Here is a 22,426-nt window from a genome sequence, read left to right as displayed (position 1 = left end):
ATACAAACTCACTACATCAGTGCAAAGCTTTCAGAATGATTATCCCTTTTACAACAATTTCTGATTAGTGTTTTGAAATTGCAATGCACATTTCTACGCTTTTACATTTAAGACAAGTCAAACTTGCCCCCTTTTTTTTAACCACCATCCACTATTATATATATATGGATATTTAAGGAACCAAAAGGGTGAGCACCAAGCAACCAACCAAAACTCCCAGCACGTTTAGATGAGAGTGCTTCACACCATTTACTACAGTAAGGTCCTTTTTAAATAAACACATAACTCACTGTTTGTTTTCTTCACCAGGAGGTGGAGTCTTGCCATGCCCCTCCATTACAAAATCCTCATGTTCCATCTGCAAAGGCAAGCATTGCAGGTCAGAAATCAATGGAGCAAAACGCACATCTAAAGTGCATTTTCATATGCAACAATGCAAAACAGCCACTTTATCACAGTGGCTGGTCCAGAACAGATCATGTAGTTTCTTAGCAACATACATACATTTTCAACCCCATTGCTATGGGATCATTTCATTGCACAAATTTCAGAAAAATCTTGCAAGGGAAAAAGAATAGTTTAATGGCTATAGTAGAATACTATCAGTCAAGATACATCGGTTTTAAGTTCTGCTCTGTTAAGGACTTCCCTTGTTATTCAAAATATTATTTCTAACACTTCTTCCCTATGTATAAAGTAGGAATTAAAAAAAAAAAGTTTATCAATGTCTCTGGAAAGAAATTAAAATTTTGGAAGAAACTTACTAAACACAGAAAATTTCTGCAAAAGCAAAGTACTTCTTGTGAAAAATTACTTTTTGAAAAAAGACTTTCGCTGCACTTTACCGAGGTTAGTTAGCAGGGTAAAAAAGAGGCCAGAGGAAACCTCAAATAGATGCTGTTCCAATGACAACGTAAGGTATGCATTTCCTTTGGCTCTTGTTAGAAAATTCCAAGGGCAGTAAGAAAGTTTTATGCTTAATTGTTTGCTTTAAAAAATCGGGCTCAGCATAGATTTTCAGTAATTTCTTTGGAGAGAAAGAAGAATTGCATTATATTTGCTCATTTATTAATTATGCGCTCTTCATTTAATCACTTAATTCAGCCAGAAGTTCTTGCACAGGTAGCAAAACATTCTTCTCTTTATGTAAAAATTCAACACATGTAATTAGTATTTTATATAAACATCCAGATACAGTTAGCAATGCTCTACTTCGTGTGAAGCCAGCAAACAGGTCACACTGCAATACTCAAAAAGCCACACAACAAAGAACTGAGTCATAATCACACATAAATCCATGCCACTACATTAAACTGGAAAGAGGAGAGAAGCACTATCCAGTCAGTTAAGATAACACAGCTTAGTCAGTCTTTGAAGGGGCAAACATGCCCCAAACCCAAAATCCATCAGCCACTTCACTTTGTGCTCCTGCCCTCCCTCCACGCATCAAGTTTATTCATTTGTACATTAATACTTTTGTCAGGTCAAAAATACGTTCAAAACCCCAAAATCTCCATATTGACATCTAACAAGGATACAAGAAATTACATTATTTGACTGCCCAGGCACAGCCCTAAGGAAAACCATGAATGAACTAAGTGGTGAACTGTAAGATGTTAATGACATCCATAAGATAGTCAATCAAATATGCATAAATTCACATTTGTAAACATGTACCACCATGTCTCCCAGTCTAATGAGTATTTTCATGTAAAAGCAATATTTGAAAACAAGAAATTTTCTACTTACGGTTATTAAATAACTTGGACTTTTATTCATGTATTCCTAGCATATCAGACGCACCACACAAATCTATTTGTACTTTAGTCCATACCTGATTCACAAGAGCTCTAAGAGCTGGACTCACACCTGTCTAGCTAAAGAGAAAGACATCCATTCCACTTAATTCTGTCGTAGAAAATGCTGAAACACCAAGAGTGTCAACGGGTAAAATAGCTACAGATTTGTGGCCACATTGCAAAACAGCATGGTTCTGTAAGTGAAAGTAAATGTTTAAGAAATACTCTTACACAGGAAGTATTTTAACCTGTTGCTGGTATGAGACATTCACAGGAATGGTAAACAAGGGAACAGTTTGTGGCCAGTACTGGGAAGATGAAATGCAACCCTTGGGAGTAAAGCACTACATATAGCATATATAGTGCTAAACTAACAAGATTCCTATATAAAACAGAAATTCAGTGTAATGAAGATGTAGAAAAGGAGGTATCATTTAAAAAAAAAAAAAGTGTGAAAGCCAATGATTTTAAGCCAAACGAAAATGTAGAAATGTGAAATTACTTTATTAGATGATAATCAAGAAATCTGAGAACTTGTAGAGCACTACCAGAACAAGGCAATCACTGAAGTACTGCTGTGGTAAAACTGTTGCTTTATTTTGAATTTTATATGAAGAACACTAGTGACATCCCAGTTCCAGCATGCCTAGCTATCAAAGTTTCACTTCAAGGAGAAGTGGGCAAATAATGACAAATAACAAAAGACCTGAGGTAAGAACAAGATTGTTGGTCCAGGCACAATCTCTTTTAAAAAAATTGGAGGACCCCAACTGGTTTAAGAAATGCTGAATCAGTTTGTCGTACTTGAGACAATAGACAGAAGTATCTGAAATTACTAAAATCTGCATTATAAAAATGCCGTAGAAGATACAGTACAATGGCACAGACACTCACAAGAAGTTCACCAAAAAAAATGAATCACTGAGTGAAGAAATACTCAGGAACACGGAAATTATTCAATATACAAAATAAAGATTAATTGGTAGGGTTTCATTGATAAATAAAGCAAATAATAAAATGCAAAGAAAACACTTGCACCTGAGAGGCCCTGGCAACAATACAGGTTGATGACTGGCTGAGGAGCAGTTCTCTGGAAAAGGTCTTGGCATAAAGCAAACTGATTGTGAGCCAGCAGTGTGCCTTGTCAGGAAAGGTCACCAGCATCTCAGGCTTTATTAAAAAGAGCCGTGCCAGTAGATGAGGGAACTGACTGCCACCTCTACTCAGTGCTTATTATTCCAGACATGGTCTAACGCACCTCATTTTGGACCCCCACAATACAAGAAGTACACCCAGAATGTGGACACAGCAGTCACCAAGATGCTCAAGGAGTCAGACCACTTGTCCTGTGAGTAAAGGGAGAGGGAGCTGGGCTGATTCAGCCAGGAGAAGAGATAGCTTTGGGAAGACCTTAACAGCAAGTGTCTGTACCTACAAGAAGGTCAGCAAGCAGTCAGGCTCACCAAGGAGTACCCTGGGACAGGGGTAATGAGCTGCGAGACAACGTTCAAACTAGAGAAGTCCAGAATGGATACCAGGTAACTTATTTTCACCAAGAGGACAGTCAAGGAGTGGAACAGCCTAGAGGAGCTTTGCAGTCTCCTTGCTTCAAGTTTTTCATGGACTGACTAGGTAAAATCCCTCACAACCTGGTCTGACCTCATAAATGACCCTGCTTTGAGCAGGAGGTCAGACTGAAGACCTTGGAAGGCTCCTTTGAACCTAAACTTCCCAGCAATCTTATGAACACAAGAACAGATTCAGTTTAATATTGAGAGATAATATACATGACAAAAACCACTACTGAATCTCCACCACAGCAAGAACCTGCACTTCAATCTGGAAAAGTCTACGCAAAATATCTTAGAAAGCTGCATAATCAAAAAACACCCCAAAATAAACAACCAGCAAGAAAAAAAAATGCTGAACAAAGAAATACTGAAAAGTGTGCAGTAGACCTATAGTATGCCCTGTTTTAGAATAGTGTCTGTGAGTAGAGACAATGAAGACTCAAACCCCTTCCACAACATGAGAAGGGGTTTTTTTTCATCCAAAAACATGAGAGCTCAGAGTAAACAATGGTGTACGCAGAGGGCAGATTTCTCATAAATAAAATCCAACATTTGGCCTGCAAATGTCCCTCAATGCAAGACACAGCACTGCAGCATAACCAAAAAAAAGCAGTGTGACAGTATTGGAAGAAACATCACCTTTTTGCTATTACAATATAAATAAAACTCAATTCACTCTCAAAAGAACACCTGTAAATGGATACAGAGAGAAAATGTACTACTAAGCAGACAAAAAACTAGTTCTTGAATAAACATATAGCAACACTGAATCCCACAAGACTTTGCAGGTTTTATGGTTTATGTACCTACAGGTGCAAAGATTTATCTGTGTATTAGAGGATTAGAAACAATAAAGCAGTATAAGCTTTTCTGTTTCTGACAATGACATTACTTTCACAAAGTAAAAGGAGAAGTTATATATAATATATATAACTTATATATATATAAAAGATCATTCAACAGGCCTGATCTAGTGCAGCAATTTCTGCCTTCCTCTTTTTGCAGAACCTTGACTCTTTCCTTTGTTTGCCTGCATATGTTAAACAATTTGATGGTAAGTGATCTCTATTTTTCACTTGGAATTCTGCAAGTTTTAAAAATTTTTCTAGAAAGTGATACACAGCTTACTTAATGCTCTAGAATTTCTGGAATAAGCTCATAAAGTAATATCAAATTCCAACTTTCTGCAACATTTACAAGTCACTTTATTGAGTAGTTCATCTTAATTCAATGAAATATATCTGACAAAGAGTTTTCTGAAAACAATTAATGAGAAAATAAAATTCCAGTAAAATTCCTAAAGCATTGCTTACATATTCACAAAGTTTGCTCTTAGGCCCAGCTATCTATTAATTGATTTTGAGATTTAAAAAGTACTTAAAACTTGAAATGTTTAGGTCTTATTTTCCCAATGACAGTAATGACATCATACTGCAGAAAGAATGAGAACATAGGTTTCTGATTAAGTGACTATCCGAGTAGGAACTGAAGAGAGGAACGGCACATAAGAGCCACAGTTAACTGAAAATACTCCTCTTTTTCTCTACTACACACAGTTCTTATACAATTCCTATGCACATTTCTTCCCCACAAGTCTCTCAGTTTCCCTTCATTCTGCCATCACCCTATCCTGTTCATCACTCTTTGAGTCTCTTTTTAAAGAAAACTGGAGCCCAGAGTCCTTTTTAAGTTCCAGCCATCTACAACCTCCAGCAGCCTCACCAGATCTGCTCACTGCAGCATTCAAAGAAGACTCTGCTTTCTAAGCCTTGAGTCTCTCTTGACTCACAGTGTACACAGGAAATGCAGCTGTCCTCAATATGTAGAATAAGAATGGAAGGTGGAGCTAAGACAGAGCCCTTGGATCTGTTGTACTGCTCCCAAGGAAAGGAGAAAAGGTAGAATGGCAGATCTGAAACACTTTTGCTTCTCATAAGAGGACTGCAGAAAGTGCCATGGATTGCAGGAGCAGGAATCAAAGGAAGAACACTCCACATATATTTCTTCTGGCAAGCAATGGAGAAAGCTTCAAGATTCTGGATGCAGGGACCAGAAACAGATCCTGAAACAGCAGGGGAAGAATTCAAAAGAAAACTTTTTTTTTTTTTTTTTTTTTTTTTTTTTTTTTAGGACCTGCCCATTGTTGAATTGTATATTTTATTATTTCAAAGCCTTTTTCTCTAAAAATCCAGGTACCTGTGAATATCCAAATTTCAACGTAAAGTAATATATTGAGTGTCCTAAATAATAAAAGACAATCTGTTTTATTGAAGATTTTTTTCAGTATTAGACACTCAATACTTAACTTTTAGAAAATGAAATTTATCATGAGCTTCAACATAATAATTTTTTTGGTCCAGAAATGCAACACCTGTTACTAAAGCTTCATGCTACTCTTTCCAAAAATATCTTCAATCCTAAGGGATTTTATTAATGAGTAAACTTTATCTCCTAGACAAAGTCAGCAACACTCTGAAGAGTGTTTAGAAAGTTTCAAGGACAAATGCTTCATCTATCCTGAATCCTGATGTTGGAAAGCACATTTTCCTAACCAAGATTCAGCTCTTGCATTAGCTATCCTAGCCCACCAAAGGTGAACTGAGCTTAAGAGAAACCAAGCATTTTCTCAGGAAAAATGATAGATATTTGTGAGAAATCCTTTACTTATTATGAAAAGCTATTAATTTTAAACAGGTTTTTTTTGTCTTCACCAGTAGAAAGAAGTGTACTAATGCAGATTGATGTACTAATTCATCAGAGAGCTGTACTAATTCATCAGAGAGCCCTTTCCTACTCATTCCCTAGTCCCTTTTCAAAGCTATTTTTTCCTATTTAAAAACCCAAACAAGCAAAACCAAAACAAACAAACAAAACAACAACAAAAAAACCCCAAACGAAACCCCAAACCAACAAAACAAAACAACAATTTAAAAACTCCAAACGAACAAAAAAAAAAAAAAATCCCCAAACAAACAAGAAACCAAAAAGACTTCAGCCAGCCAAGAAATGAAGACTCTAAATATTTCACTGACTAGCATCTCAAGTAGACAACACAAAAGCCTTATCTGGCACACGACCAGACATTCTGGTGGGGACCAGCCAATGTCAAATGCTGCTTCTACAGGTTGTGGCCATCTACATCCCATGCTTTAGGTGAAGTAATGATTTTCACACAGCCTACCATAGGCCCAGTTTAAGACCGATAAATCTGATCTTTTGTCACAACTACTGCTTTAACACCAAGGTCCTTCCCAATCATGAGCAGCATGTAAACCAGCACTAATGTAAACAGGCCATCAGCACTTATTTTGTCTCGCTAATAGTTGTTTTAAGGGGAGTTGCACAACCCAGTGCTCGAAATTCAAGCAATTAGTCATTAGTCAGTACTGCTAACAGTGGTGGAAGCTGCGCTATAAAAAACCAAAATCTCAGAGACCATTTGAGATCTGACAGAAATGTAACCACTACTACGAATGAAAGGAAAGCTGAGTTACCTTTCTGCCTGGCTTCATTACAAACAAAAAATGGACAAACTGCGGTGGGGAGAATTTTACTCACTAGGAAAAGATGAATTAAATTTTTAGTTTAACTTCTTTTAATAAAAATGCAATTTAGCTGCTAACACTTTAATAATTTTTAAGGAATAAATTAGTGTTGAGCTAGCATGTCAAAATATGCATAGAATAGCACAAATTGTTTCGCAAAATTAGTCTCAAAATATACTTCTTAGATTAAATCTTCATTTCAGTACACAAATGAAACCATTAAAAAAATTCCCTTAGAATCTGTGATTTAAACTTAAAAGAAAAAAAAATAGATAAAACAGCTCCTAAAACGAGAAAGCACCAAGTATTTTTCTGAATCACATAGAGGAAAGTCAAAGACAAGGTATGCATGAAATATTGGCTGAATTTTAGTTTCTTTCAGGGCTTTGTTCTATTGTGCAGCATTGTGGTGTAACTAAATTTTCACTTGAACCTATTTCTGCCTCTTTTTTTCTCAGTTTTTCCAAAGCATAGTCTTGATACATAAAAATCATCACCAAAATATGTGAACCATATCCTAATCCACTCAGTATTTTCTTGAAGCTTTCCAGCAGCATCTAGATGAAGCATTTCAATGTTATTACCATCACACCATCCTGACTGGTTTTCTGTTAGCTACAGGAGAAGCGAAAAGTCACTAACATAATCCCCCGGCTAAATCACACTTCACATTCAGTGCTCCCTACTAATCATTTTGAATGCTAACACACTTACACCACATTAATTACCTTCAAAAGTTACTAATCTGTTACTGGTGTTTGTTATATGCAGTTTAATGGTCCTTTAACACCTGGCTCACTGAAACCTTACATTAACTACAAGAAATGCCAACATGTTAACACATACCATCATTAAAACGTGCATCATCTGTATAGAACAGCAGGACAGATTGTCAGTGGGAACTCATTTAATGATTAACCTATGGAACTCAGAATATGTCATTTTTGCTACACCTAAACAAGGTGCAGCAGTGGCTAAAGAACAGAAGTTTTGCTATTAGTTTCAGCTGTCACAAATCAGTCACTAAGTCACTGCAGAAATAATCTATGGCTCACTTTCTATGTAATATTTAAAATGCTTGTTAACTAATATTCTGTGAAATACCCAGCAGCTTAGTATGAATTCCCTACTAAGCATAAGCAGTTTTATAAATATTACGAAAACAAAAATTGCACTTTGGAAATGCTAAAAAGGTTGGGATCCCAGCCACATTTCATGCTGTATAAATATGAAACTTTAATAATTTAATTTTTAATATAACATTTTTAAATTTTTAAATGTATTACTAAGTTGCCAAGTATTTAAAATACAATAGTCCATGTGTGCATATATATATATATGTAAAATAATTAATATAAATCTTGCTCTGAAAGCAGTTTAAAGCACCTAGTTGTTCACAGCAAGATACAGTTTTACCTTACATCAACCACCGAAAATGTTAAAGTCACTCAAGTCATGATATGACAAGATACCCAGAAATATCACCTGAAAACTTCAACTCTGAAGCTGCCAAGGCACTTTGAATAATAATTCAATCATCTCAGACACAAAAAATGAATAAAGTGTTCTGAATTTAAGCAAAAGTGTTTTCCTTTTCCTGCTCCACTGCTGATAATCCATTTTGTTCCATCCATACACTCCATCCATTTTGTAGTGTGTTCTGCACATACATAGTATGGATGGATTCTATGAAAATATGAATTTAGTAAAACAAAAAAATTCCCCTATTTTATTTAATTAACCTTTTATATTATTCAGCTAAAGAGCAGAAGCATTTCACAAGCCATGAATTCTCGCTAACTTTTGCTACCTTTTACACTTTCATAACAAAATTTTTACACTTTCCATTTAGGGGACACATCTGACCCTAAAGCCCTTGAACAGTTCACCTCCACCAGTACTTTCAGAAGCCACTTGTACTCAACCCAGTGATTCTCAACTCATTTTACAGTCAATTTACTATTTATGGTGCAGACACAGATGAACAAGTTATAGCAGTTTAAACTGACATCTGTAAGTGGCTGATAAGTCTGATATACATATTGTTAACCACCCTGACACAGACGAGAGAAAACATATTAACTTTCCCCCACTTCGATTTGGAAGTCAAGATGATACATTGCCCCAAAACGACCACAGGCATGAACTGCTAAACGAATTTTCAAGGGTTTAAGAAAGCAGACGATAACCAGAATTACAGAAAACTAAGTTACACTTTTGCACTACACATTTAATTACCTTCACTGCCACAAATACTGTTTGCAGCTGTTTGTTAGGAATGACTGAAAGTGACATAAACCAGCACATGCAAATTGGTGCAAAAGTTGTTCTGCCTTAAGACCAGACACGCAAGCAATAAAATGAACTTTCTTTTCTGTGTTCACAAGAATCTGTTGTGTGGATTCTAAACGCACAGAAACTGCCAGGGGCCCAGAAAGTTCCTCAATAGCTGGAGGCTGAGAAGAAATCTGTTATATGTATATACTAACTCTGCCTTAGGTCTGTATTAGGCATCCACTTTTAACCACTGTCAAAAAAAGAGAAGGAATACAGGCTATCCATACCCACAGTACACAGCTGCTTTCCAGTTTCTCCAGTTACCAGAATGCAAATCCAAACTCGTTTTTAGTCACAGGGGAGCCACTGACACTGCTGCTTGCTTGTAAAATTCTTACAAGTTCATCAAGATCATTAAAAAGATTAGCTCTCTGACAGACTACCAAACCATTTAAATAGACACTCATCTCTGGGGCAGAGCCTGGGCTTTTCTACAACTTACCCTCAAAAAAACCTCAACAAACCTTTAGCTGCCATGGGAATAAGTTATTTCTCTGGGAATTACATATGGAAATTGCATCTGTTGAAACCAACCAATATGATTTCCAAGTCCCTCTAAATGTTTTTAACCTAATTCTATACTACTGCATCTGTAGACAACTACTACATTCTCCCCTCTTATGATACACCCTCCTCTTGCCTACTGCACAAATGCTTCAGTGACTTTAAACAAACACCAGGAAACACTGACATGTTTTTAATGTTGCTTTTACCCTTCAGGAGAACTGATATCACACAATATGTTTTTGCAGAGTTCCAGTGTCTGGTTATTCTCTTAGGTACTGGAATGAAGACCATCACTACTATTTTTTACTACTACCATCAGAAGAAGAACAAGCCACACTCTTCTGATCAAATCTCATATGCATTTCTTCCACAGCCAAAAAATTTTTTTTGAGAAAGTGAAAAAAAAAATCATACCTATCTAGTTCACAAAATGAAAAGGAAATAGTCCTTGCAAGGTAATGCAAATGTACAAAGTCTTGCAAATGCATGAAGTCAACAAGACCAATGAATTTTATACCTTTCAATGACTCAGCCAAACTAACATTCTACAAATGATTTCTAAAGTAAAGCCAAGATTTTTTTAAAGTAGGGTAAGTAAGCTTTAATGCCCCGGCTTAAATTTCTCCCCAAATACCTATCCCCCTCAAGTCTGCCATAAGAACAGGAAAATTGAAAACACTCAATACTTCTGCATCTGTAAGACTTCATATAAAGTGACCAATTATAAAGAACTCTGTCACAATTCACATGGACTAAACCACTGCCAACAATTCCATAAAGCCAATGCCAAATGGAAAGAGATCAAAAGGCAATATTCTGAAAAGGCAGAAACCCCTCAAATTGTGTGCCAATAGTACACCTGCATGAGAAGACACTTAGTAAGCAAAGCCACAAATGAATTTCCCTGACTGCCATTTACATCACAGTCGGACTATACTACATAAGCTCTCAAATGCAGACTGTTTTTTCAATCTTTAAGCAAATATCTGTTTTTTCGTCTGCTTTGCAAAGCATTATAAACTGCTATAATCAACTGAAGAAGAGATGCTATTGGTTGAGAAAAAACTAATGAGAAAATATTTATGAAAAAGGAAGAACCTTCAAAGGAATGGAAAATAGGAGGTTTATTTAACAGATTTTTTTTAAGACTGAAGGGTTTAGTCTATTAGAAATGAGACACACATCTATTGACTACAGTGACATGCCATGCCAGTACACTTCCTCCACATGAACTGTACATATGAAAAGACTAGATCCAAGAATGTATGGTGAGTTCTTACAGATCTCAGTCACCTTGGTACATGATGGGATTTTCCAAGAGAAAGAAAATCCATCATTGTGTTGACCTTCTCTTTTGTGATTCAAAAGCACTTCAGCGTATTTTGAGATTAGAAAATAGAGTCATCTTTCAGTTCAGCATCTATATTTTAACAGTCTTCACTATGGATAAGTAGGTTTCAAATGAGCAATCCATCTCGCCTCTGCAGAAAGCAGTACACATAACTGGCAGAATCCTGAACTCAATGCTGAATTTCTTTTAAAACGTCCAAGCAACAAGGCCATCAACAGCATTCCTTTGCAATAGTTCAAGTAGTACTGTCTAATTCCATGTTCTTTTTTGCAAAGTCCTCAATTTTACCTTATTTATAACTGCTTTTTTTATAGTGAACCCTGATAACATACTGTACTGGTTTTGGCTGGGATTGAGATACATTTCTAGACAGTAGCTGGTAGAAGACTGTGTTTGAGATTTGCACTGGAAGCAGTGCTGATAACACAGGGATGTTTCTGTTACTGCTGAGCAGGCCTCACACAGCATCAAGGTCTTTTTCTGTTTCTCACACCACCCCACCAGCAAGCAGGCTAGAGGTGCACAAGAAGCCAAGAGGGGACACAGCCAGGACAGCTGACTCCAACTGTCCAAACAAAGACTCCACATGACATGGTATCATGCTTAGCATGAAAACTGAGGGAGTGAGGGTGTGCGCGTTGTTGGCCAGTAATAACATTGCTGAGAGACTGGCTGGGCATCAATTGTTTGGCAGCAAGCAATTCTTTTCCTTTTACATCATTTGTTCTTTCACAAGTTTTATTTTCCTCTCCTCTTTGTTGTTGATCTGTTTTCTTTTTTACCCCCAAATTATTTCACCACCTTTATCTCGATCCACATATTTTCTGACTTTTACCCTTGCAATTCTACCCCTCCAGCTCACTGCAGAGGCAGAAGTGGATGAGCAGCAATGTGGTGCTTAGTTTAACCCTAGCCAGCTAGGGTTAAACCCCATAACCATAATTATAGCTCTTTGTTACAATGCCTTGAAATTTTGAAATCTGTTATAAACTCGCAAGCAGGTTTGCTTGGGTTTTCTTCCCCATGTAGAAAGGTTCAAGCGTGTAGTCTTTTGTAGGAAAGTATTTTAGGTTCTTCTCCTGGCCCCAGCGTTGATGTTCCAGAGAGAACTAACCCAAAATTTCTGCTCCCTTGATGGACTATGTTAATTTATACTTAAAACAAGAGGACTATGTCATAACACTTTTACAAGCTTTTATAACATGTAATTAAAAGGAATTTGAAGTAAATTAATTCTATACTGACAGGTAAATGGATTTTTTTTTCAATACATGATATGCAAATATTTTGGGTTTGAAATAACTCTCCCAAGGAGCTGTAGCATTTCCAGGTTAACAAAATGAAGCTACCAGAGCATGGAGATGACATCTGTTTCTGTTGTGAAAAATACTTTGTCCTCCTAGTTCTTAAGCTGCTACATTTTGGAAGAAGCATAAATTGTCTTGTTAAGCAGAATACCTCCCTACTTTTCAAAAATTATACAAGATACTTCATACAAAGACTCCGGGAATTTAGTATGGTTGTAAGTCAGCTTGACAAAGACTAGCTGCTCCTACAACTCATGTTCCAGAAAAATAATGGAAATATACCCTGTATATCAGGGCACAGAAATCCTGGAAGCTCGACAGGTAACTCACCAGTGGACATTAAAAATTAAATAACTAAATAAGATAAACCCCAAAGCCTACTGTCCTGGATCCAGTGGAGAAGCAACAGCCACATGAGTAAACTGAAACCTACTCAGAACTGTCAGGTACTCACAAGAAAGTACACTGAGGTTGAAAGCTCACCTCTCATAACAAGCCAAAATTTTCCAAGAGCGCAGGGATTCACACTGCAGGGAATCATCCTCTGAAAGCACCACGTACCAGGCCAGTACTAGACTGGAAAACATATTTTTTATAACTACAGACACAAAGAAGACTGTTCATCTGTTCATTTCATTACTTTATAGGCCTGAGTGTTTTAAATTATTTAGTGCTATCAGAAGAGAAACCCAGTTTTGTACCACTAAGTAGGATTCTAAGCCCCTGAGATACAGGCATCAAGGTTTTGGATGCTGTAAGTTTAATTACTTCACTAAGGAGGTTTTTTTCATTATATTAATTCTAAATCCCATAAAATGAAAGCATGAGCTTAACTTTTGCACTATTGTCATCATTATGCAACATCCACATCAGGAACTGAGCATACCTTACCCATAAATGCAGTTAGTGGAACACACCTGCTTTTAGGAGAGAACTCCTAACAACACTTCCTTGTGAATCTTAAGATTCTGTTTATAAATATAAAAATATCTGACTTAACACAGGCTTGTGTTCCTTTATTCTCAACATATGTGAAGTAAAAGCAAGTGTTTAGATACTTGAGTCACGTACTTTTTAACCTTTTTATCATCTCCGTGTGAATGCTTCAGCATGAAAAAAACCCCCAAAACCAAACACTACAACAAAACATAGCCAGTGCCAACAGAGTTCTGAAGACTGATTTAATTGTGCTAACTCACAATTAGACACCAAGAGGCAAGAAAAGTAAGAATTAACCAGGTTGAGAACAGGCAGTATTCAATAATGCAAGGGAAAGATTCACACTGATATATATTAACAGTGTAGCAACTTGAAATAAGGATTAACAGGTGGCCTCAAGACACCTTGTAAGTAGCACTGGACAGTGAAACTGAAAAACAGGACAAGCCTCAGTATCTGTGTCACTGGTTTTGAAAGAGCCAAAGTATGAAAAAATAGCTTAATTCCTGGCCTACCAATTCAGTTCAATAATTATTTCTATAAATACTAATGAAAAAAAAAAAAAAAAAAACAAAAACCCAACAACAACCAGATGTGGCACTCTATGCTATGATCTAGTTGAGGTGTTAGGGCTGGGTTGGACTCAATCTTGAAGGTCTCTTCCAACCTACACATTCTGTGATTCTACGAAAACTTTGAATAAAATTACATTTACTTAACACTATACAATACAGAATCTTTCCCCTTTTCCTTTTATTAGGAATTGAGTGTTATTAGACATCCTGTGCAGCCACATTTTAATCAAAATTTTGTGTATCTTGATTTTTAGTATACAAAACATTAAAATGGCAGAACTATATTTTTTCTTCTTTCCTTTCTACAACACTGAAGCAAAACCATGATTCATAAGTACCTTTCTATAAATTATTTTGACTTTAGTAAAAGGCCCTCACTCCCTCTGAATTCATAGGCTTTCACTTCAAGACGTGAAGGAACAACTAGGAGTAGAGCAGGAAATTCTATATTTAACATGAGCATTTTAATTGCATTTTTTAATAAAGAAGTCTTCTGCATAAGCTTAAAAATCCTGCCAACATTGAAAGAAATCTGAAAGTACTTCAAATCAGGCATAGAATTTTAGTTTACTCCTGCAATATTTTACAGCAAAGGAACAAGTGAGAAACCAAGTTTAACTACTGCCTGTGCAGTAATGCTTAACTGATGGATCAAAACAGTTGAAATCAGTCACAAACAAGAAGTTCAGTGCTTGTTGATACTGTCAGAGTACTACGGTTGTTAATGGAAAAAGTCTAGTAATTGTTAGTAGTTAATCAACTACAACAAAATATAATTAAAAATTAAAATCATAATCCAAATAATAGTAAAGAATGTAGGGTTCCGAGCAGAAGCACTGGTTTTCAGTTTCTCCTGGTGCAATAGAGAGGTAGCAGATTTCACTCTGATATCAGGCAACCAGAATGACCCAGTGCTGCCTCCCACTAGCAGCTCCAGCAAACATGACTGGGGAGAACACCATGAAGGTCTTGCTTGGATTCCCAGTTCTGAAGAGATCAGTCCCACAAAATTCCCTCAATTATACCCCACTGGTGAGCCTTTGCCAGCTTGTGGTGGTATTCAAAGGTTGGACTCAATGATCTTGGAGGTCTCTTCCAACTTTTATGATTCTATGATTCCTTTTCTTTTTATTTTTTTTTCAAAAGGAAGAAAAAGAGACCCTGAAAAGCCAGAAACCAGACAGCCCACTCCAAAGTATTCTAAAAAATGAAACAATACTTCACTCACTATGATACTCACTAGCAGATCATTTGGATAAAACAGACTGCATATTATTATCAAATAAGACTTCCACATCTGCCAAAACTAAATTAATTTTTACCCATATGCTCATTTGAAAAAACTGACTTGTTGCTTCCCCTCTGTATAGCACTAACATTAGGTAATTATTAGAATCAAGAGCATGCTATTGACAGGTGCTATTGTGTTTTCATTGTGTTTTCAACTGCAGCTCAGTTTCAATGGTTTGTTCTATAACCACAATCCCCCCCCCAACTGTATTGTTATAATTTTATTCCTAACGGATTGTTCCTTTCCCCCTGTATTGTTGGCTTTGCCCTGGTTGTCTATCTTCCCTAAACCTGCCCTTCTCTCCTCCTACAGAATTGGCAATCCTTCCCTAACCCTGCCCCTTCTTCCACACTGTTTCCTACCAATCCCCCAATCTTTGATGCCCTGATGGTCAGTTGAGGCTGCTCACTCTCCTTGCGTTCTTTCATTGTTCTATGTATTGTACTCCCAGCCTTATGCTCCTCCCCCATGTAACTCTTATTGGTTGGAAATTGTATCCTCTCCCAAGCCCTCCCTTGCTTATAAGTTTCTAGGAGCTCAGATTTTGTCTTCTCTCCCTGATCCTCCTGGGAATAAACACCTTTGGAAATCACACAGAAGACCTCTCTCCCTGTTCCTCGTCCCTGCCCTTGATGAATTCCTCCTGTGCCACAGAGCAGTTGTGCCCTATAGCCACACCTCAGACTGCGTGGCTTTCTGGGGGTGGCCCACTCTTGCAATGGTGCTGGGAGCTGATCAGGCTGAAGAACTCTGGCATCGTGTCAAGGTGCCAGCTGTCTTTACCATGTTGATGCCATTTTAAAGAAAGTGTATGCAAAATTGAGAACACGAGTACAATTCAACAACCACAATATTAAAAAAAAAAGTTAAATTACTAGTTCAATAAAAACGTATACATTAACAACAGTGGTAGAAATAAACACTAAAGTGAGAACTGAGTCCATCAGTAACCTTCTTTAAGCTTAATTTCTAATGAGTTGCCACTGAGTTTGCCATTTGTTTCAAGAGTGGCAAAGGCAAGCATGAAAGCTGACTTTACAACTGTCTCACCAGGTTGTTAGGAGTCAAGCAAGAACATCATTCTTCATGATGTCTGACTGCAGGGCTTAAATTTTCTGATCATACCTTACATAGCGTTAATTAGTTTGAAGGCCATAAATATTTAAAGTGACTTGCTCAGCTCTACATAAGGCACAATATTACATTTTCTTTTTCAATATCAAATGAAATCTCCTTTATCATCAAGTCTTGACCAGGATGTCTCAAAATACTATACAGTCCAGGATGCCAGAAGATCTGACATACTTACAGGACCAAACCAGTTCACAAGCATACAGCATGACACATCATTTGTTTTTCACTCTATGATAGAATCCTCATGTAAAACTTCTTAGGTTATTTTCAGGCTGGCACCACAAAAAAAATTAATTCTTGCAGTACCCAAATATTTATATCCTCATATTCTTGGTAACTCCACAAAAGATGATTCTGGTCTCATCTCTTCCAGAATACTTCATTCAAGTACACCTCATGTCTCCTGCCTGAAAAAACTGGGAGTGGGTGGGGAGGGATGGGGAAATAACATGTTTTCTCTTTCCTTCCTGGAAGTGCCTGAAATCACGTGTTCCAATCCTTAGTGGGTGGCAAAACCCCCTGTCATTTCTAAAGGTTTTCCAAAGCTTAATTTTCTAAGTATCTCCAGGACAATAAATAATAAGTATCTACACTAAGGTACTAAAAATACCATCACCAGTCTATGTTTACTCCATGTACCCCCCATTCCAGCCAAGCAAGCTTTTGTTCCTCCAAAACACAGTGGCATTTACCTCACTGACCTTGGGACTGCCTTCCTCCAGTATTTTTCCCTCATCAGTTTGCATGGGAACGGGATCTGTGCAAAGCTCTGCAGAAATGCAAAATACTGCCTAAAAGATAAACAACAAAGATATATTTTAAAAACAATGATTTTTCTGCTTTTAACAATGTTACGCGAGATTGCAGTGCACATAAACAACAATTCTAGGCTATAACCTTCAATGCTGCCATTCTGCATGTATTTGCTGAAATTATGTTTTACACAAATGAGAACTGTTATTCAGGATAAGACAAAACTACTTAATTAAAAGAAAAAAACGACACTTAACAGGAATATACTTTCTTTTTAACTTTAAAGTGTCATTGCTGAGTATTTAATGTAGTCACTGATTTTACTCACTAAAGTCACAGTCAGCAAGGAATGATCACAGACCAGAGCTGAGCAATTCTTTACTAGGAAATAGCTTTTGTGCCAATATAAGCTTCAAAGACTCAGCTTACAGACAACCTTAAATGTTATTAGTTTGAAAAATTTTTAAGTATTCCAGCAATCTCACAGTACCTCTGAAGTCTTACTTCCAGGATTTTTTCCTTGGCTTCATTAAAAAAAAATCAAACATTCCAGAATCTAAATAGTTCAGGGAACAAATAGTCATTTACCTTCAGGCTGGCATTTCCAATTTAACCCAGGTCAATAGATCCCAATGTTTCCAATATTCAACTCTACTAGGTAACCTAGTAACTTTTTTGACAGTATCAGTGTAGTTCCAAAATCTGCACCTCATATTTCATTCTTCAAATTGTGAAGTAACTTTTGGAAGGATGCAATACAATTAGAGAGACTTTGGTGTTTAATATTAGAATGTCTTCTACTCCAGAGGATGAGGCAGCTTTCATGGGTAATGGATCAAATTAATAAATTTAAGAGATCAAATGCACCCACATAAATTCAGCGGGAATCTCTCACACTCAACATATAAGACATAAGTCATGACCAGATTTCTAACATTCCAGGTATATGGAAAGTAAGGGGTACATTGAGTATACTGAGTTAAAAATTCTCTTAAAGCCAAGAGTTGGCCTTTAACAGTTGTCCCTCTCAAGATTATGTAACTCTTAAACTGCACTAGCATTTAACATACACTTTCAGTTTCTCTACTTCTGCACCTTGGCTAAAGAACTACTGTCATCTTCACAGCAGCAATTCCAAGCCTGAAACTTACAAGAGAAAGCTTCTAAATGATGCGCCTCCTTCACTTAATTGTTAATGCCTGTTCAGAGTGTAAGGCTATCTGCACTCCAATCTCCTCTGTTATGTTGCACATAGGTAAAACAACACCTGTCATCATTGACTCAAGGAGTGAAGAACATGTTCTACAAACATTAAGGGCCTCAAGCTACAAAATGTTACAAAAAACTTAATAAATCTTACGATCAACAAGCCGTTACATTCAGTAATACCATACATTCTAGTGCAAGGCACAAGAGTTGTAAAGACTTCAAGCACAGTAATTTCCATTTTTGGGAAAAGAAGGAATGAGGAGAAAAGCAAACTCTTACCCAAATCCTCACTTAAACATTCTGCCTTCAGCACACAATCAAAAATCAAGAGGCATAAAATGCTAAATATGACAGCTATGAGAAAATCCTCCTGCCTATAACAAATGTCTCTTGCTTTTTGTTTTGCACCCATAGTGGAGGAGGCCAGGTTGGGCAGTCCCTGTCCATGGTACTTCTCTGTCATGCTCGGTTTCTGAAACCCACTCCAGAACTTCCAGCAGTTTTGGAGTTTTGGAGCATGATTTTGCAGTATGCGAGTCAAGTAATTAGGAAGCTCCTCATATTTTTGTTAGACAGACAGTCTGACGTCTAACAGCCAAAACCACTTTGGCCAGAAGAATTCCTGTGGCATTTACCTGGCCACAAAATCAGAGAAATAAGCAAGAATGAACCTGAGCTACAAAAACATTAAAAGAACCTTATATATAAAACAAGACAGGAACGGTCAGACCAAGAGCACTGTAAGGGGAAGTTACTTTTCATTCAGAGTGCTGGAAGAACTCAAACATAAGCCTCTGAAAAACTGATGTGTTTTATCTTCTGAGATCCTTCACTACCAGAGGAATTGGCAGTATTGACACCAGTTTTTATATACTACTCCTGGAAGAAAATAGAAAAAACTACCAACCAGTGCATGTCAAAGGAAGAAAGAAAAGGTCAGTAGAACTAGGAAATTTTAAAAAATGGAAAGGCCACAAGAATGAAGAAAAGCAAGCTCTTCCACAGATGACAGATTAAATACACTGGAACTGTCCAGAACTCAGAGATTAGAGTAGGAGATTGCACAAATAAACTCTTTTTCTTCTCCATGGTATTTTCTTTTTTATAATTTCTATTTTCTCTCAATTTATTTCATAATTAATGTTTTTGTTTGCTTTGATGCTTTAAAAAACCATATAATATTATGTCATACGATATTTAGAGTGAACTTACATGGGATGGTAAAAAGCTGGAAGTTCTAAAAGGCTCAGTAATTTACTAGAAAACATCACAAGGGAAAAAGAAAATCCACCAACAAAAATTTTTAGCTGGTGCAGGAAGACCCTACGCCACAGACTAAAAGAGGTGTTGCAAGAAAAAGTTTTGCCGAAAACTATTGCTGTTACAGGTTTTTTAATACTTTATTGCATTTGCTTCTGGGTTCTTTCAGGAGATAAAACATCCTGCAATAAACGATGAGCCCAATTCAATAATTTTGATGTTTCATCATTGATTCCCTTAGCCACTGGCACAAGAATGCTGCAATGCAAGTTTATTTATTGTCAAAAAGAGACATTTCAAGATTCCTGAATCTAGGGGGCACTACTTCTGTGGCAGACTTTTGTAGCAGTGCTTTACAACTGAGGGTGACTTCTCAGCCAACAGAGACTGATAATTGCCAGCATATGAAAAAAATAGCCTAATTATTCTATGTTACTGACATCACCTCTTCAGCTCACCAGCTTCTGACCAGAGCACTGAAGGTGACACAGAAGGTCATTTATTTTATGCATGAAGGATGGATGGGAAGTAAGAATTTCTACTAGCATCCTATAGGATCAGGAAATGCCAAAAGCCTAAAGGCATTTGTTTACTTCTATTCAGTACTTAATGTGATATTTCAGGTTCCCGGGTGATAAAAAGAAACTTTACAGACAGTCCATTTAGATTTTCAGATCAACAAAGCCACTCTGGGAAAAGGTCAAAAGTAAGATAATCCTCTTCTTCTATCCTTGCATATATCGACCCATAGTACCTGAAATGCAACTGAAATCCCCCAATTTTTTTATTCACCTGATATCCTTCAGAAAAATTAACTAACCTCAATTGGAGTAAGGTAACGCCAAGGAAGGCATGACAAATACAAGTGCACTGGTATGCCCACATATGATACAGCAAATGCATACCTAAACTTAGGAACAACTTTTATTTAACTCTTTAAAATTTAATACAGTGATGACAATCTATTCTCAAAGGTAAAAACATTCATTAATATGAACCAGCTGGATTTCTTACGAATCTTATTGCCTACTGCAATACTGTCCTGCCATTAAACAATATGGTTTTGGGACAATCCAGTTTAATATTTAGTCCTATTTTTGCTCCATCTCTTTCTGCAGCAAAGATATATTCATTTTGTTTACTGGGATCAGCATGACGGATGCAGCTACCAGCCACTCAGTGTAAGCAGAACAGCATAGAGCCCTTTATGGATACCGTCTTTGCACTACTGCATTCTAACACACTCTGGCAATAAAAACCTGAACAAAATTTCCATATACCTATAAATCCCTGAAAACCAATGCCAGTGAACAAGGTACTTCCTCTAGGCCTAATTTTCCCTCCACACAGAAAGGTCCAGCATGGAAAAACACAAGGTTCTTAATTGCAAGAGAGAGCTGGAATTCCAATGATTTCAAATTTGATTTCATCAAACAGGCACCACTGGGACTAAACACCTTGTTTAACTCAAGGGCCTTTCATGCAGTAACACTTTTTCTTTTTAGATTGGCAGCAGGAATCAAATATGGACTAAAGAGAAAATCTGTTCTTCATTTGATAATGAAGAAAAAAACTTCTTCAAGCCTCTAAAGAGTGCAGCTGCGAGAGAAGAACTTATTAATGTGTAACCAATTGCAATTCCTGTGAATTCCCAAGTTTAAATTGGATATGGCCCACTAGAAACCCCCTGAAGGACAGTAAGCTGTGCCAACTATCATCATTACAGACATCAAGCAGAAATTGAAGGTAGGTTCCAAACTCTCTCACAAAGTAAAACAGGCACACAAGTGCTCTTCCGAGATAGTCATTCTGTATACGTGGCATACTTGAAACAAGAGCAGTTAGAACAAGGCACTACTTGACTAAACTGTGTCTTAAATGAGACTGCGCTTATTTGACACAATTGTATTGACACATGATCGCTGTCACCAGCCTCTTAGTACAGACAAAATGTTCATTTTTAACACATGATCCAGCCTAACTGTATTTAATTGCTAAAGCATTGTACTACATTGAGTCTGTTAAGAATGTACAAATGCAACATAAGATTTAACGTACGGAAGAACAGAGTATTTTTTGTCACTTTAAATGCAAACTGCTCTGAAAGCAAGAGCATTCAGAAGATAAAAACCCCTTGACTATAACTTTATTGCTTATAGGAAATAATCACTTACCAATTCCAGTGACTTAAAAAAATCTCAACATAGAGTAACTGATTTTCAAAGAAAATGACACATACCTATCAACTTTAGCTTACAGAAACAAATCACATCAGGCAGTAACATAAACTTCACATGCAAACCCACAGGAAATAACACAGTACAAAGCACATGAAAACAGATATACATTCTTCAGTATCTTAGTAACCAGCATTGGCTATTGTTCTTCTCACCTCCAACTTTCAAGATCAAAAAACTGAGCTTTGGTTGATTTTTACCTTTGACAGTTTCCAAGGGCTGCCAAAGCCCACAAGGATCCGTCCTGGCTACATTCAGTGCAAAAACAAAACCCTAAAAGGAGACAAAAAAAAAAAAAAAAGTCAACCAACTGTGGTCATTAGTAAATTAAAAGCAAATATAAAAGCAAAAGTCATCTCTCTCCAAAGCTCAGCAAACCTAGGTGCACAGAAGTGAACAGAATGGCTGCCATCAGGAAAATATTTTCTTAAAATTCTCCCCACAATCTCCCATCCAAATCTGGAAAAACAGCAAACACTGGTAGCATGTGTGAGAGAATCTCCTACTGATTATGAGATACAACAGAACAGTAGGAGGCTCTAGAAACATAATTTCTATTCACGACTGGGAAAAACATGGGGTGAAACTGGTTTCTTCCACAAGAACCGAGA

At 36.9% G+C, this 22,426-nt stretch overlaps 1 protein-coding gene across 7 annotated transcripts in view; it reads right to left on the bottom strand.

Moving 5' to 3' along the window:
* TNRC6B (trinucleotide repeat containing adaptor 6B) overlaps positions 1-22,426 on the bottom strand; it is a 133,536-nt gene that overhangs the window by 98,706 nt on the left and 12,404 nt on the right. For 3 of the 7 annotated variants that reach the window (XM_083860349.1, XM_083860357.1, XM_083860350.1), the window contains exons 1-3: positions 22,016-22,315; positions 17,049-17,147; positions 291-358 (exon numbers count right to left, since the gene is read on the bottom strand). In XM_083860349.1, coding sequence (XP_083716475.1) covers positions 291-358; positions 17,049-17,102 — 122 coding nt within the window. In that variant the 5' untranslated portion in view covers positions 17,103-17,147; positions 22,016-22,315. Of the gene's footprint in view, positions 1-290; positions 359-17,048; positions 17,148-22,015; positions 22,316-22,426 lie in introns of those variants that run through there. The other 4 variants (XM_083860352.1, XM_083860351.1, XM_083860353.1 and 1 more) reach the window with 3 other exon arrangements.

This window comes from Zosterops lateralis, assembly GCF_965231275.1.
Source record: "Zosterops lateralis genome assembly, chromosome: 4".
NCBI classification, from domain to species: Eukaryota; Metazoa; Chordata; class Aves; order Passeriformes; family Zosteropidae; genus Zosterops; species Zosterops lateralis.
This window is presented reverse-complemented; position numbering and strand designations above follow the sequence as displayed.